The sequence below is a fragment of the Hemiscyllium ocellatum genome, chromosome 24 (genome assembly GCF_020745735.1).
Source record: "Hemiscyllium ocellatum isolate sHemOce1 chromosome 24, sHemOce1.pat.X.cur, whole genome shotgun sequence".
NCBI lineage: Eukaryota > Metazoa > Chordata > Chondrichthyes > Orectolobiformes > Hemiscylliidae > Hemiscyllium > Hemiscyllium ocellatum.
Genome location: NC_083424.1, coordinates 50,133,745 through 50,151,860, shown reverse-complemented (window position 1 = coordinate 50,151,860; position 18,116 = coordinate 50,133,745). Strand labels below are relative to the sequence as shown.

General features: G+C 43.0%; 1 protein-coding gene across 1 annotated transcript in view; it reads right to left on the bottom strand.

Annotated features, from left to right (window-relative positions):
* ppil2 (peptidylprolyl isomerase (cyclophilin)-like 2) overlaps positions 1-18,116 on the bottom strand; it is a 389,123-nt gene that overhangs the window by 223,746 nt on the left and 147,261 nt on the right. Inside the window, exon 10 of the mRNA XM_060844077.1 lies at positions 11,608-11,768. Within this exon, the coding sequence (XP_060700060.1) occupies positions 11,608-11,768 (161 nt within the window). The remainder of the gene's footprint in view (positions 1-11,607; positions 11,769-18,116) is intronic.

Sequence of the window (18,116 nt, the reverse complement as noted above, 5' to 3'; positions counted from 1 at the left end):
AATGCTGACCTAGCCAGTACATAGAACATAGAACATAGAACAATACAGCACAGAACAGGCCCTTCGGCCCACGATGTTGTGCCGAACATCTATCCTAGATTAAGCACCCATCCATGTACCTATCCAATTGCCGCTTAAAGGTCACCAGTGATTCTGACTCTACCACTCCCACGGGCAGCGCATTCCATGCCCCCACCACTCTCTGGGTAAAGAACCCACCCATGACATCTCCCCTATACCTTCCACCCTTCACCTTTAATTTACGTCCCCTTGTAACACTCTGTTGTACCCGGGAAAAAGTTTCTGACTGTCTACTCTATCTATTCCTCTGATCATCTTATAAACCTCTATCAAGTCACCCCTCATCCTTCGCCGTTCCAACGAGAAAAGGCCGAGAACTCTCAACCTGTCCTCGTATGACCTATTCTCCATTCCAGGCAACATCCTGGTAAATCTTCTCTGCACCCTCTCCAAAGCTTCCACATCTTTCCTAAAGTGAGGCGACCAGAACTGCACACAGTACTCCAAATGTGGCCTAACCAAAGTCCTGTACGGCTGCAACATCACTTCACGACTCTTGAATTCAATCCCTCTGCTAATGAACGCTAATACACCATAGGCCTTCTTAAAAGCTCTATCCACCTGAGTGGCAACTTTCAAAGATCTATGTACATAGACCCCAAGATCCCTCTGTTCCTCCACCTGACTAAGAACTTTACCGTTAACCCTGTATTCCGCATTCTTATTTGTTCTTCCAAAATGGACAACCTCACACTTGGCAGGGTTGAACTCCATCTGCCACTCCTCAGCCCAGCTCTGCATCATATCTAAGTCCCTTTGCAGCCGACAACAGCCCTCCTCGCTGTCCACAACTCCATCAATCTTCGTATCATCTGCAAATTTACTGACCCACCCTTCGACTCCCTCATCCAAGTCATTAATAAAAATTACAAACAGCAGAGGACCCAGAACTGATCCCTGCGGAACTCCACTTGTAACTGGGCTCCAGGCTGAATATTTAACATCTACCACCACTCTCTGACTTCGACCGGTTAGTCAGTTTTCTATCCAATTGGCCAAGTTTCCCTCTATCCCATGCCTCCTGACTTTCTGCATAAGCCTACCATGGGGAACCTTATCAAATGCCTTACTAAAATCCATGTACACTACATCCACTGCTCTACCCTCATCCACATGCTTGGTCACCTCCTCAAAGAATTCAATAAGACTTGTAAGGCAAGACCTACCCTTCACAAATCCGTGCTGGCTGTCCCTAATCAAGCAGTGTCTTTCCAGATACTCATAAATCCTATCCCTCAGTACCCTTTCCATTACTTTGCCTACCACAGAAGTAAGACTAACTGGCCTGTAATTCCCGGGGTTATCCCTATTCCCTTTTTTGAACAGGGGCACAATATTTGCTACTCTCCAGTCCCCTGGTACCACCCCTGTTGACAGTGAAGACGAAAAGATCATTGCCAACGGTACTGCAATTTCCTCTCTTGCCTCCCACATAATCCTAGGATATATCCCGTCAGGCCCGGGGGACTTGTCTATCCTCAAGTTGTTCAAAATGTCCAACACATCTTCCTTCCAGTCCGTTTCACACTCTCCTCTTCAACAATACGGTCCCTCTCGTTCGTAAATACTGAAGAAAATTACTTGTTCAAGACCTCTCCTAGCTCTTCCAACTCAATACACAGTCTCCCACTACTGTCCTTGATCGGACCTACCCTCGTTCTCGTCATTCTCATGTTTCTCACATACGCATAAAATGCCTTGGGGTTATCCTTGATCCTATCCGCCAAAGATTTTTCATGCCCTCTCTTAGCTCTCCTAATCCCTTTCTTCAGGTCCCTTCTGGCTATCCTGTATCCCTCCACTGCTCTGTCTGAACCCTGTTTCCTCAACCTTATGTAAGCCTCCTTCTTCCTCTTTACTAGACATTCAACCTCCCTCGTCAACCAAGGCTCCCTCACACGACCATTTCTTTCCTGCCTGATAGGTACATACATATCAAGGACGCGTCGTATCTGCTCCTTGAAAAAGTTCCACATTTTCACCACATCCTTCCCTGACAGCCTATGCTTCCAACTTATGCTCCTCAAATCCTGTCTTACAGCATCGTAATTTCCCTTCCCCCAATTGTAAAATCTACCCTGTTGTGCGCACCTATCTCTCTCCATAACCAAGGTGAAAGTCACAGAATTGTGGTCACCATCACCAAAATGTTCACCCACTAACAAGCCCATCACTTGTCCCGGCTCATTACCGAGTACCAAATATGGCCTCCCCTCTGGTTGGACAATCTACAGACTGAGTTAGAAAAGCTTCCTGGACACACTGCACAAACACCGCCCCATCCAATCTACTTGATCTAAAGAGCTTCCAATCAATATTTGGGAAGTTGAAGTCGCCCATGACTATGACCCTGTGGCTTCTGCACCTTTTCAAAATCTGTTTCCCAATCTGTTCCTCCACATCTCTGCTGCTATTGGGGGGCCTATAGTAAACACCCAACAAGGTGACTGCACCTTTCCTATTTCTGACTTCAGCCCATACTACCTCCAAAGGCAGATCCCCCTCAAACTTCCTTTCTGCAGCCGTTATACCATTTCTAATTAGCAATGCCACCCCTCCTTTTTTACCACCCTCCCTAATCTTACTGAAACATCTGTAACCAGGAACCTCCAACAACCATTCCTTCCTGTCCCTCATCTATCCACGTTTCCGTGATGGCCACAACATCATAGTCCCAGGTACCGATCCACGCCTTAAGTTCACCCACCTTATTTCTGATACTTCTTGCGTTGAAGTATACGCACTTGAGCCCATCTCTGTGTCCGCAAGTATTTCCTGTCAGTGCTACCTTCTCCACAGCCTCCCTACATTCTTGGACATCCTGACAAACAGCTAGCTTACTTGCTGGACTACAAGTCCGGATCCCATCCCCCTGCCAAATTAGTTTAAACCCCCCCGAAGAGTGCTTAGCAAACCTACCCCCCAGGATATTGGTGCCCTTCTGGTTCAGGTGCAACCCGTCCTGTTTGTACAGGTCCCACCTTCCCCAGAATGCAGTCCAATTGTCCAAATACCTGAAGCCCTCCCTCCTACACCATCCTTGCAGGCACGTGTTCAACTGCACTCTCTCCCTATTCCTTGCCTCACTGTCACGTGGCACCGGCAACAACCCAGAGATGACGACTCTGTCTGTCCTAGCTTTTAGCTTCCAGCCTAACTCCCTGAGCTCTTGAATGACCTCCCCACCCCTCTTCCTACCTATGTCGTTGGTGCCAATGTGTACCACGACTTCTGGCTGCACACCCTCCCCCTTAAGGATTCTGAAGACACGGTCCGAGACGTCTCGGACCCTGGCACCCGGGAGGCAACAAACCATTCGAGAGTCTCACCCATGTCCACAGAACCGCCTGTCCATCCCTCTAACTAGAGAGTCTCCTATAAATAGCGCTCTCCTGCTCTCCCCCTTTCCCTTCTTAGTCTCAGAGCCAGACCTCACGCCACAGACCCCTTCACTGCAGCTTACACCTGCAAGGCTGCCCCCCCCCCAACAGTTTCCAAAGCTGTATACCTATTTTTTAGGGGAACGACCACAGGGGAACCCTGCACTACCTGCTTCTTCCCCTTCCCACTTCTAACTGTTACCCAGCTACCTCTGCTCTCCGGCGTAACTATGTCCCTGTAGCTTCTATCAATCACCCTCTCAGCCTCTCGAATAATCCTCAGATCAGCCTCTCGAATAATCCTCAGTAGTGTCCACATTCCAATAAATAATAAATTAAAAAAAGAATCTGGTACAAATGTGCAATTAGTTCCACTTCCATTGACGGAAAAATTCAGGCCATTGTAGCTAGGAGTGTTTAGTTTTCATTTCTACTCATCATTGAGCCTGGCTTCCACTCCAGCCACTACATCACCACCTTATGTGGCAATTTACATCTTTAGAACCTTAATCTTATTCCTAACACCCCTCTTCCATTAATGAACAAGTAATCCAACAACATACTAGTTGGAATAACAATGCACATTCTAGCGCACTTTAAAGAATATTCAGACCATCGAGGCAGTTCCATCATTTAAAATGCTTAAAGCAGAGCTTGGACATGAACTTCACTTTCCCACATGCTCCACATATCCCTCAATTCTCCAGGGCCCAAAATTTCAACTCAACCTTCAAATACATGAACAATCACGCAGGGTAGAAAATTCTACAGAATTAGAATGCATCGAGTGAAGAAATTTCTTTCCATCACTCTCTCGGTGGAGCAGGTAACGGCTGTCTGGTGGTGTTTTTTTTAAATCGCGGTATAGTCCAGTTATTGTATTTTTAATGGCTAAAATTTAAGTTTTTTTACGTGCCTAGCGGAAGCTGGTGCCGCGCTAGCTTACCTGGGAAGGGTTTTTTTCTTATAAAAGCGTGTAGGAGAGGAACCCGAGGCACTACAGGGGTAGAGCCTCCCACCCGCCCTCCTCCTCTAACCTAATAATAAGACCCGTTGTGGTAAGCAGGTAAGTACTGCATTTTGCTTGTTTGTTTCTTTAGATCTAGTTTTTAAAGTTTACCTTTTAGAGGGATGGCAGCGAAGGCAGTGCAATGTTCCTCTTGCAACATGTATGAGGTGAGGGAAGCCATTAGCGTCCCTGCTGATTACACTTGCAAGTGCACCCATCTCCAGCTCCTCCAAGACCGTGTTAGGGAACTGGAGTTGGAGTTGGATGTACTGCGGATCATTCGGGAGGCAGAGGTGGTCATAGATCAGAGCTTTAGGGAAGTAGTTACTCCGAAAGTTATAGAGAGATGGGTGACAGTGAGGGGGACTGGGAGGAAGCAGCCAGTGCAGGGACCCCCTGCGGTCATCCCCCTCAAGAACAAGTATACCGTTTTGGATACTTGTGGGGGAGATGACTTACCAGGGGTAAGCAACGAGGGTCAGGCCTCTGGAATGGAGCCTGTCCCCATTGCTCAGAAGGGAAGGGTGGAGAAAGGTAGAGCGATAGTCATTGGGGACTCAATAGTGAGGGGCACAGATAGGCGGTTTTGCGGGGGCAACAGAGACTCACGGTTGGTATGTTGCCTCCCAGGTGCAAGGTACATGATGTCTCTGATCGTGTTTTCCGGGTCCTTAAGGGGGAGGGGGAGCAGCCCCAGATCGTGGTCCACGTTGGCACCAACGACATAGGTAGGAAGAGGGGTGAGGATGTTAGGCTGGCTTTCAGGGAGCTAGGTTGGAAGCTCAGAGCTAGAACGAACAGAGTTGTTGTCTCTGGTTTGTTACCCGTGCCACGTGATAGAGAGTTGAGGAATAGGGAGAGAGAACAGTTAAATGCGTGGCTACAGGGATGGTGCAGGAGGGAGGGATTCCGGTTTCTGGACAACTGGGGTTCTTTCTGGGGAAGGTGGGACCTCTATAAACAGGATGGTCTATACCTGAACCTGAGGGGCACCAGTATCCTTGGGGGGAGGTTTGCTAGTGCTCTTTGGGAGGGTTTAAACTAACTCTGCAGGGGCATGGGAACCTGGACTGTAGTTTTAGGGTACAGGACCTTGAGTGTAGGGAGGTTAGGAACATGGCATCGATCTCAAAGGGGGATGCCTGTAAACAGGAAGGTGGCTTGAAGTGTGTATACTTCAATGCCAGAAGTATAAGAAATAAGGTAGGTGAACTTGCAGCGTGGGTTGGTACCTGGGACTTCGATGTTGTGGCCATTACAGAGACGTGGGTAGAACAGGGGCAGGAATGGCTGTTGCAGGTTCCAGGGTTTAAATGTTTTAGCAGGGTCAGAGATGGGGGTAAAAGAGGGGGAGGTGTGGCATTGCTTGTCAAGGATAGTATTACAGCGGTGGAAAGGACGATGGAGGAAGACTTGCCATCTGAGGTAGTTTGGGCTGAGGTTAGAAATAGGAAAGGTGAGGTCACCCTGTTAGGAGTTTTCTACAGGCCTCCTAATAGTCCAAGAGAAGTAGAGTGAAGTATTGCGAGGATGATTCAGGAGAAGAGTGAAAGTAGTAGGGTGGTTGTTATGGGGGACTTTAACTTCTCAGACATTGACTGGGAGAGCTATAGCTCGAGTTCGTTAGATGGGTCGGTGTTTGTCCAATGTGTGCAGGAGGGTTTCCTGACACAATATGTAGACAGGCCAACAAGAGGTGAGACTATACTGGATTTGGTTCTAGGTAATAAATCAGGCCAGGTGTTAGACTTGGAGGTAGGTGAGCACTTCGGGGACAGTGACCACAACTCGGTGACTTTTACTCTAGTGATGGAGAGGGATAAGTGTGCACTGTAGGGCAAGAGCTATAGCTGGGGGCAGGGAAATTATGAAGCGGTGAGGCACGACTTAGGATGCGTGGATTGGAAAAATAGGCTTCAAGGGAAGAACACAAATGATATGTCGAGATTGTTCAAGGAACAGCTAATGGGTGTCTTTGATAAGTATGTATCAGTCAGGCAGGAAGTAAAGGGTCTTGTGAGGGAGCCGTGGTTTAATAAGGAATTAGAATCCCTTGTGAAAGGAAAGAGGGCGGCCTATGTAAAGATGAGGCGTGAAGGTTCAGTTGGGGCGATTGAGAGTTATAAGGTAGCCAGGAAGGATCTAAAGAGAGAGCTAAGAGCAGCGAGAAGGGGACATGAAAAGTCCTCGGTTGGTAGGATTAGGGAAAACCCAAAGGCTTTCTATAGGTATGTCAGGAATAAAAGGATGACTAGGGTAGGTATCAGTCCAGTCAAGGATAGTAGTGGGAAGTTGTGCGTGGAGGCGGAGGAGATTGGAGACACTAAATCAATACTTTTCATCAGTATTCACTCAGGAACAGGACACTGTTGTTGATGTGAATATTGAGTCACAAGTGATTAGAATGGATGGCCTTGAGGTATGTAGGGAAGAGGTCTGGGGAATACTGGAAAGGATAAAAATAGATAAGTCCCCTGGGCCTGATGGCATTTATCCTAGGATCCTCTGGGAAGCTAGGGAGGAGATAGCAGAGCCATTGGCCTTGATTTTTATGTTGTCGTTGTCTACGGGAATAGTGCCAGAAGACTGGAGGATAGCGAATGTGGTCCCCTTGTTCAAGAAGGGAAATAGGGATAGCCCTAGTAACTATAGGCTAGTGAGTCTCACTTCTGTTGTGGGCAAAGTCTTAGAGAGAATTGTAAGGGATAGGATTTATGAACATCTGAATAGGAATAATGTGATCAAGGATAGTCAGCATGGTTTTGTGAAGGGCAGGTCGTGCCTCACAAACCTTATTGAGTTCTTTGAGAAGGTGACCAAGGAAGTGGACGAGGGTAAAGCAGTAGATGTGGTGTATATGGATTTTAGCAAGGCATTCGATAAGGTACCCCATGGTAGGCTAATGCAAAAACTACGGAGGTATGGCATTGAGGGTGCATTAGAGGTTTGGATTAGGAATTGGCTGGCTGGAAGGAGACAGAGGGTAGTAGTTGATGGTATAGGTTCATCTTGGAGTGCAGTTACTAGCGGTGTTCCACAAGGATCTGTTTTGGGACCATTGCTGTTTGTCATTTTTATAAATGACCTAGAGGAGGGGCTTGAAAGCTGGGTGAGCAAGTTTGTGGATGACACGAAAGACGGTGGAGTTGTGGACAGCGAAGAAGGATATGGATAAGTTGCAGAGCTGGGCAGAAAGGTGGCAAATGGAGTTCAATGTAGCTAATTGTGAAGTCATTCACTTTGGTAGGAGTAACAAGAAGATGGATTACCGGGCTAATGGTAGGCTGCTTGGTAGTGTGGATGAGCAGAGGGATCTTGGTGTCCATGTACACAGATCTCTGAAAGTTGCCACCCAGGTAAATAATGCTGTGAAGGCGGCATATGGTGTACTGGGATTTATTGGTAGAGGAATTGAGTTCCGGAGTCCTGAGGTCATGTTGCAGTTGTATAAGACTCTGGTGTGGCCTCATCTGGAGTATTGTGTGCAGTTTTGGTCGCCATACTATAGGAAGGATGTGGAGGCATTGGAACGCGTGCAGAGGAGGTTTACCAGGATGTTGCCTGGCATGGTAGGAAGATCATATGAGGAAAGGCTGAGGCACTTGGGGCTGTTCTCATTGGAGAAAAGAAGGTTTAAGGGAGATTTGATAGAGGTGTACAAGATGATTAGGGGTTTAGATAGGGTTGATAGTGAGAACCTTTTTCCGCTAATGGAGTCAGCTGTTACTAGGGGACACAGCTTTAAATTAAGGGGTGGTAGGTATAGGACAGATGTTAGGGGTAGATACTTTACTCAGCGGGTTGTGAGTTCATGGAATGCCCTGCCAGTAGCAGTGGTGGACTCTCCCTCTTTATGGTCATTTAAGCTGGCAGTGGATAAGCATATGGAGGTTATTGGGCTAGTGTAGGTTAGGTTAGCTTCGGTCGGCGCAACATCGAGGGCCGAAGGGCCTGTACTGCGCTGTATTTTTTCTATGTTCTATGTTCTATTTCTATCATAGTTCTAAATGGTTCATCCTTTATCCTGAGAGTGTGCCTAATGTTTGATCCCCCAACTAATGGAAATGATCCCTCAACATCTACCCCGTCAAACACATTCAGAACATTTCAATTATATCACTTCGCATTCTTCTAAATTAGCTTTTTGGAATAGAACTTTCAGCACTGTCCAAGTTGTTGACACACGAAAACAAGATACTGCAGATCAATATAACATCACATCAGAAATAGGGGTCATCAGAAAATTGCTGGAATTTGTCAAGCTACATTAGTAAAAAATGTCAGGTTCAGTGATACAAAGTCAAAGTAGTTAATCAGCAAATGCATTTGGCAATAACAGTCTCCCATGCACCAGTGCACTGAAATGATTGGAATACTATAATCATCTACATTTGTGTATTTATTAAACCTTCAACATGAAGACTGGAGGGATCTGCAGCTGCTAGGAACAAGAAACAGTTTCTGATGCACCTTTATACATTTAAATAATGACCAGGCCAAGCAGCAAAGAGAGACTGTGTCAGCTATCACGCCAAATAGCTGTCAGGGTGGCATTTATTTGATCATTAGTATACAGACAAATCAAAGGCAAGGGACTAATTAAATGTTTTTCTGAAACTTCTTAAATATCAGGGCTATACTTGAGAACTAACTAATTTAATCCAATTATTCAAAACAACTGTTTGATTAAAATAAAAGAATTATAGACTAGTTGATCAACACTGCCAGTGTGGTAAATGCTTGAATGCGTTTTCCTGGTTGCAATCAATGTTTATTAAATAACACAGAAACCAAAATACTTGTGATGTGGTTTTGGAAACAATAAGTCTCTGGGTACTAATCGGCTAAGATTCTTTTAAGATGGAAATGCATTTGATGATCAGAGGCATACAGTAGATAACATCAATTTGGATCTTCATAAGTAGAAAATTTTAGTGAAAGCTCAAGGCTTTAGAGGTGATAAGGACAAATAGTATAATAGCAAACTTGGTTTGCGGACTTGGCAGAGACTAATGATCACTGGAATAATGTTTTTAGATAATAAGCAGCAGAGTACCAAAGGGCCATTTCTGTCCCACTTATTTTAAAACAAAATGGGAAGGGTACTTCTAGTATATTAAATGTCCTGATGATATCAACCCAGCATTGCCAGATGACATGAGTGCTGGAGATATATGATGATCTGGACAACTTATGTTATCAGGTGAAGGGATGACACATAGTAATTAACTTAGATAAACTTAAATGGCTGTATATTGGGGCAGAGTCAAAAAAAAGAGAACTACATCAGTCTGCCTCAGCAGTAGTGATCACACCACTAAACAACATAGAACATTACAGCGCAGTACAGGTCCATCGGCCCTCAATATTGCGCCAACCAGTGGAACCAATCTGAAGCCCATCTAACTTACACTATTCCATTTTTATCCATATGCCTATCCAATGACCATTTTAATGCCCTTAAAGCTGGCGAGTCTACTACTGTTGCAGGCAGTGCACTCCACGTCCCTACTATTTTCAGAGTAAAGAAACTGCCTCTGACATCTGTCCTATATCTATTACCCCTCAATTTAAAGCTATGTCCTTTTGTACTAGCCAGCACCTTCCGAGGAAAAAGGCTCTCACTGTCTAACCTATCTAACCCTCTGATTATCTTATACGATGCAGTAACAAAGCAGCAAGAACGAACACTGGGTCCCCCAGCCATGCCAATGTGTCCAAGATTAAACCCAACTATCTATTTCTATTGGTTCTTAATCACTTTGCCAATAAGCATGATCAATGAAGTACAGCTGAAAGGGACAAGTTTAAAACGAATTGCAAATGAATCATATATCCACATGATGGAAAAACATAACCTTCTAACTCATGAATGGCAAGTAGTAATCAGCTTTCTTTCTCACATTTAAAGACACTGCTTGGTAAAACACTCATGTTGCATGAAGCTTTATTTTTAATTATCTGCCTGACTTCCAACATCTTACATCAGGTACATAACTTAATAGTACTGATGAGGCTTGTAAAGGGATTGTTTTACGGGATCTGTAGTAAAGAGAATCATGTGATTGACTCTGTAAATATGGGATTCACTTCATTCTCAGTGAATTCAATGCCATACAAGTGGTAAGGAAATCACAATTTCTGCACTGCATCACTTCACATCCAATATTTGCTATTTAGTACCGGAAGATGCAGTTGGCACTTACGAGTAGACAACCACAGAATGATTGGAATCTCTTACGGTGACAGGATTTGGTATTTTAATGAACTACAGTAAAAGAGAACACCATTAATACATTGCACGTCTGTCAGCATTGGAAAAGAGCAGTAACAGTTTTAATCTTTTTGACAACTTGGTCAGACTTTTTTTTATTCCAGATGCTGTAAATTTCCAGGATTGTCTGATATTATTTCAGAATATCAAGTTTAACTGTGTAATTCAGTGAACCATATCACATGTTGGTAGTGGCAGAGGGTCACCACATGTGCACTAACTCAAATAAAAGACTTCTGAGATTATCAAGATCATTGATTCCTAACCCAAAATGAATTCTGATTATTTTAAAGAAAATCTTACCAATCAGCCTCAAAATACCAGCTTTGGTTTCCAGTACATATAAAACTAAAGATTTAGTGATATGAAAACACATCTAAATCTCAGAAAACAGGGCTGCCTAACAACCACTTTAGCTTTGTTTTTAGTTTACTTAATGGGAACCCATCAAGTTCACATCTGATCAGTTGATTATCCATTAATTTCATCCATTCCTGATGAAGGGCTTATGCCCGAAACGTCGTTTCTCCTGCTCCTCGGATGGTGCTTGACCTGCTGTGTTTTTCCAGCACCACACACTCGACTCTGATCTCCAGTCCTCATTTTTCCCTATCCATTAATTTTACCTACTTAAAATGGAAATTAGCTGAAATTTTCCAGTAAATGAGAGGGGTTCATTTTTTAAATTTAATTGGACAACAACATTAAAGCATTAGTTCTATTATTAAATTGAAAACCCCCTCATTTGACATTCACTCCATATTTTCCAAAGAGCAGTGAACTATTGATTCTCTCATTTAACATGACATCTTCATTGAAAAAAGATGTAAAGTCTTTATGTACTTATTGATGTTTGAACTCACCGCATTTATTTTATCCACTTTCTTCTTTTCTGGTTCTTTCATGATGGATGCCAAGATTTCATCTCCCTTATAATCTCTGTACAGCTCACTCAAAGTCTCCTTCAGTTCCAAACTGGTGGCTTTGAGATAGTATGATGGGTCTGATCTTGCTTTCTCCTCCTCTAGAAAACAGGCAGTGTATAAGTGAGAAATCCTCAAGGACACTCACAGCATCCTTGTGTAGTGTACAGTAAATCAGTGTCGGAATTCAGGACACCAGAATTTCTGAATTATTAATAAGTCTAGACTATTAAAGTACACAATTATTGAAAATATATTGTTATAAATAACAGCTGATTTATTCTGAATAATAACTGTACAGGATAATGTGAAACCTGGGAAAGTAGTGAGGGAACACTTGAGTGTCACTCAAACCAGACACTTTCATATGTTTAGACGACGGAGGAACAGAAACAAGCCATTTAGCCCAGCTGAGGCTGCTCTGCCATTCAGTGAGAACGATGGTTGATCTGATGATTCTCAACTCCACATTCCTGTCTTTTCCCCCATACCCTTTGATTCACTTACTGATTAAAAAACATTGCTTATCTTGGCCTTGAATCTACTTAATGACACTGGCTCACAGGTTTCACCTCCTCATTTGTCTTAAACATGCAAACTCTTCTCCTAAGATGATGCTCTCTGGTCTTAGATTGCCCCACTGAGAGAAACAACCTCTCCATATTTTCCCAGTCAAGTCCTTGACGAAGATTGTATGTTTCAATACAGTCTCCTCTCAGTCCAAACTTCCCGATTTCTCCTCATAACCATATTAGATTAGATTACTTAGTGTGGAAACAGGCCCTTCAGCCCAACAATCCACACCGACCCACTGAAGCACAACCCACCCATACCCCTACATTTACCCCTTACCTAACACTACGGGCAATTTAGCATGGCCAATTCACATGACCTGCACATCTTTGACTGTGGGAGGAAACCGGAGCACCCGGAGGAAACCCACGCAGACACGGGGAGAATGTGCAAACTCCACTCAGTCAGTCGCCTGAGGCGGGAATTGAACCCGGGTCTCTGGCGCTGTGAGGCAGCAGTGCTAACCACTGTGCCACCGTGCCACCCAGGTAAGGGGTAAATGTAGGGGTATGGGTGGGTTGCGCTTTGGCAGGTCGGTGTGGACTTGTTGGGCCGAACGGCCTGTTTCCACACTGTCAGTAATCTAATCTAATATGGTTATGAGGAGAAATCGAGAAGTTTGGACCTGTACTGACGGGATTTTAGACGAATGAGAGGAGACTGTATTGAATTAGTCATTCAACTGTCCTTTTGTAATAGTTAAAACAACCTTGGATGAAATGCTTCTGTAAACTATAGTCTTGGAATCCTGAGAATGCCTTGTTTTCGTCAGCTGCTTCTTGTACCTGTGCCTGCTGGGAAATCTGCTGCCACTGTACACCATCATTGTTCACCAAGCTCATCTGACTTTCAACATCCTCAGACAGGCACTATAGATGAATTTTCAAACTACACCTAGGTGGGTCCCTCCATCTGCTGCCTTCCACTTTGAGCTCTAGAAGAGATTTCTGGTTTGCCATGAGTTAAATCTAATTATTGTATCCTTCCATGGATGGCGATTGTCCTCCATTATATTGCTGAATTGGCAATACTTCTCATCAGAGTCACAGCTGAAAATACCTATGGATTACTGGATTTTGATGAACATCAAAGCCAACTCTTCATGCATTGGGAACAAAGATCGCTGCCCAATTTGCAATACACCCAACTCAAGAGATAGCATGCATAACATATTCCCATCAGTCTTTGGCTGTGCAGCTGAGATTAATTAATTCACAATGGACCTGGGATGAAACCATGTAACTTCCTGTTTCAAATGGAGAAGTTTACATATACACAGAAATCAGGGAAATAAAAATGAACAATATTAAAATGACAATACAGTTACTGCAGATCCTACATGTTGTAGAAACAAGATAGAATCAAGTGCAAAGTAGGACCACAATGCATTTTGGTCATTTGTCAGCTCCTCGATTACTTGATAACACAGATAAGAACAAAGTACCAGAAGTGCAAGAAGGTACAAGGCTGTTGCCTGAAAAAACCTCAGCATTGAGACATAATCAACATAATGCAGCAATGACCTCAGGACATGTGCTAAGCAGGTTTGTGTATGACAAATCAAGATATTTATTGGTAAAGGCTATTCCAAGCTCACTCAAAAGTCTTTCAAATTTGGACTATCAGGATCGGGGCAAATCTCTTTTGCTGGCTGTACAGGTTGACAAATTAGATTTTTCCCCTTGTTTTGTGGTTGCATGCTTTCACCATACAATAAACTGCATTTATTCTGGAATTTTACAGTCAAAGTACTTCAGTAGAATGGTTTTTTTTTGATCTAGGTAATAAAACTGATGGGGCCATTTGTCAAAAATAATAGAACATTTCCCTTGGGCTAAATAGGTCTGTAAAAATAGACATTTTTGGTTACTTAACTTGCATCCTTTATCATGAAGGAAATTTTGTTATAAAAGAACTCAATGAATTTGGCACTGACTGCTTTAATAAATACAGTATTTGCTGGTCTGTAACACTACCTCTTCAGAGAAAACTGGCAAATGTCAACGTGATCTGTTTTACACAGCTGCCAGGATCTTTCAGGTATAAGGCCATTTCATTTTGATTTGACAAATAACTGGACACACACTTCTATAGAATTTAGTTTATCTCAAGGTTTGTGTCTCACAATCACACCTTTAAAAAAATTCATACCTCCTTGGTTTACTGACAGTACATTATCTGTACAGACATGCTACAGTTTTTATTCCATCCAATTATTTAATATACTTTCAACATTTTTTGGAAATCTTTCACATCCAATTCCATTTTATTACATCCATTAAGAATAACATCTATTTTTAAATTGGTCTTTCAAAGAAATCAATCTTAAATAACTTAAAAACAAATTAGCTCCATTAAATCCATACACCACATCTCCTTCCATTGCACTGGGACAGAGATCATGGAAATAAAGTCCTGCTGCAACAAGATAAACAATATTAGGATGACAATACAGTTACTGTAGATCTTATGGCCAAGCATTGACAAAATCAAGTGCAAATTATAGATGTACTCTTGTAATAAGGAAGTCTACATCCACTCTACCGACAGGCACATGTATTGCCACTGACAGATGTACACCTGAATAGCGCTCGTATTACTCTCGTTCCAGTCTCACCACACTTGACATTCCAATCATTGCTCTCCTTACTGCCAAATGAATGTTACAGTAGTTGCTCTGCTTTTCATTGTGCTGGCTATTTCCCTGATTACTCTGTTCCTATCCTCACACTCATGGATAATGGTAAATAGTGATAGAGCAGGGAGGTGCTGAGGGATCTGAAATGGGATAGACAAGTATTGGGAGTGGGCTGTGCGGATATTGCGATCACCAAAACATTTGAAAATTAATCCTTTGAATGAACCTACTTTGTGATGCAAGCAGTTACCTGTGGCATCGCTAGCTGTGATGACAGAAGCATTGTAACTACATGGGTGTTGAGTGCACCCTCTGTAGTTGCAGTGGCAATAGGTGCAAACAAATTCATAATCATTCAGTACAATTATTGTGTGTGAATCTTCATTCTCAGCAAATATTTCATATATGCCTTAAATCTTTCTGTTAAGTGTTCATACTGTTGCTATCTTCCCCATGCATCAATTCTTTACAATAAATACCATGAAATGACTCGACTCTGAAAATGACCAGACATAAATTCTCCACGATTTCTAGTCTTTTTTTCTGTGTTTACCCATCACTTTTCTACAGAAAAGTGAGAAGATGTGCAACCATTCTGTTGTAGCTCTGAAGTTTCCAGTCACAGATCAGCAGTCTGGGCTCAAACAGATGGGGATAGTTCACTTCAACACATATTTAAGTATGGTTTACATTCAGGTTGTAATTATATTGTTCGCCCTAGTTGCAACTCTCCTTGAGGGGATATGATGGATAGCCCAATTCACAGGAAATAAAGTGATGTTGGCTCAGCAAGTGTTTTATTCCTACATTTACAACTGAATACTTGAACTGTTTTGTTGCTTCAAGAAGCTACTTCACAGTTAGAGATAGATTGTTTGAAAAGAAAAATATTGAAGGATTATGGGGGCGTGCAGAATCTGGATGACTTCTCACAGGAATGAGAAACCAAAATGGATTAGCTGGACTGAATCGTTTCAGTCTTGTCATTTTTACACACTTAAACAAATAACTTCAAGTGAAGATTTGGAAAAGAACCCTCACTTCAGATATTCTCTTTCCTCTCTACAAACTATCACTAGGGCTATTCCTCAGAGCTTTCCATCTTCCCTACACTTAGCCCATTACACTAATATCCTTGGTTATATACTCCCATGTCTGTCTCATCCTCAACCCTACCTAAGCAGCTTGTTTCATCTACATCCTATGCTGTTGTACCTTATCACCTCCAGTAACACTATTTAAGAACAGAATGAATCTATTTGGATTGCCTGTTTTACAACAGAATACAAACTCCTTTGCTTGTTTTCACCACCAGCATTAACAGAAAAATAACAGCAATATCGTTCTTTCCTTTGTCTTTAGGATCAATCCAGCTGACAGATTTTCACTACTAATCAACATCCAGTTTAATTCAAGTCACAGTTGTGTTAAGTGTCACTTGCAAGTTAAATTACTAGACTAGAATGTTGGATTCCTATAATAACTGTTTTCTAAAATAAACCACAGAGAATAATCATAAATGAAGACTCATTTCTCCTACACCAGTTCAACCAGTGACAAACATCAGAGGAGTGGATTCTGCTATAGCTTAAGTCACTCCCCAGTAACTCCTTTAGACCCTTCAGACAATGTTTGATTCAGAGTCTACAGCAATCTGTTAAGGACAATTTGGATTACCAGATTTTTGGTCTCAAAGGCAACCAAAGAGCATGAGGATGGGGCAAGAGAGGGGAACTGAGGTACAGAATCATCAGTTATCTTACTGTATAGTGAATGGCTGTACAGCCCACTCCCAACTTTCTTTATATTTTAAACAGTTATTCCTTCTGAAAATTCAGATGCACAAATGACTGAAGAAACCTCTGACACTTAGGATAATTTTAAGTTCCACAAAATTCAGTTGTGAGACTAATTGACATTTGAAGGCATATAAATGATGGAAAACATTCTGAAAACATAAAAACATTAGCTTCGTAACTGGTTTCATGAAGCCACATGTTCATGTATTTGTTGTTGTTGTGGTTCTGTTCGCCGAGCTGGGAGTTTTTCTTGCAAACATTCCGTCCCCTTTCTAGGTGACGTCTTCAGTGCTTGGGAGCCTCCTGTGAAGCGCTTCTGTGCTGATTCCTTCGGCATTTATACTGGTTTGAATCTGCCGCTTCCGGTTGTCAGTAGCTGTCCACTGCAGTGGCCGGTGTATAGGGTCTAGGTCGATGTGTCTGTTGATCGAATTCTTGGACGAGTGCCATGCTTCTAGGAATTCCCTGCTTGTTCTCTGTTTGGCCTGTCCTATAATAGTGGTGTTGTCCCAATCGAATTCATGTTGTTTGTCATCGGAGTGTATGGCTACTAGGGATAGCTGGTCGTGTCGTTTCATGGCCAGTTGGTGTTCGTGGATGCGGGTTGTTAGCTGTCTTCCTGTTTGTCCTATGTAGTGTTTTGTGCAGTCCTTGCATGGGATTTTGTAAACTACGTTGGTTTTGCTGCTGCTGGGTATCAGGTTCTTTGTCCTGGTGAGTTGTTGTCTAAGGGTGGCTGTTGGTTTGTGTGCTGTTATGAGTCCTAGTGGTCGCAGTAGTCTGGCTGTCAGTTCAGAAATGCTCCTGATGTATGGGAGTGTGGCCAGTCCTTTGGGTTGTGGCATGTCCTCATTTCGTTGTCTTTCCCTGAGGCATCTGTTGATGAAATTGCGCGGGTATCCGTGTTTGTTGAATACCTTGTGTAGGTGTTCTTCTTCCTCTTTTTGTAGTTCAGGTGTGCTGCAGTGTGTTGTGGCCCTTTTGAATAATGTCCTGTTGCAACTTTGTGTGTGTTGGGGTGGTTGCTTTCATGGTTCACAGCTCACCAATAGGATAAACAACACACGGAGAAACCCACAAAAAATGGACAGATAACCAGGTCTGACCTACAAAGAATGAAACCGGAAAGCAGCAACACCCCCAGATTCTATGGATTACCTAAAGTACACAAACCAGACATCCCATTCAGACCCATAGTATCACTACCAGGAACACCAACAAACAAACTGGCTAAAAAGCTACAACAGAAACTGAAACACCTGGTTAGCGGATCCAGACACTCTATACAGTCAACACAAGAATTTTTGGACATCATTAGAATTATACACATAGACAAGGAAGAAACCATGGTCTCATTCGATGTAACGGCACTGTTCACTTCTATTGACAAAACCCTAGCCAGAGAAACAATATCCAACCTGCTGGACATACAGAACAGA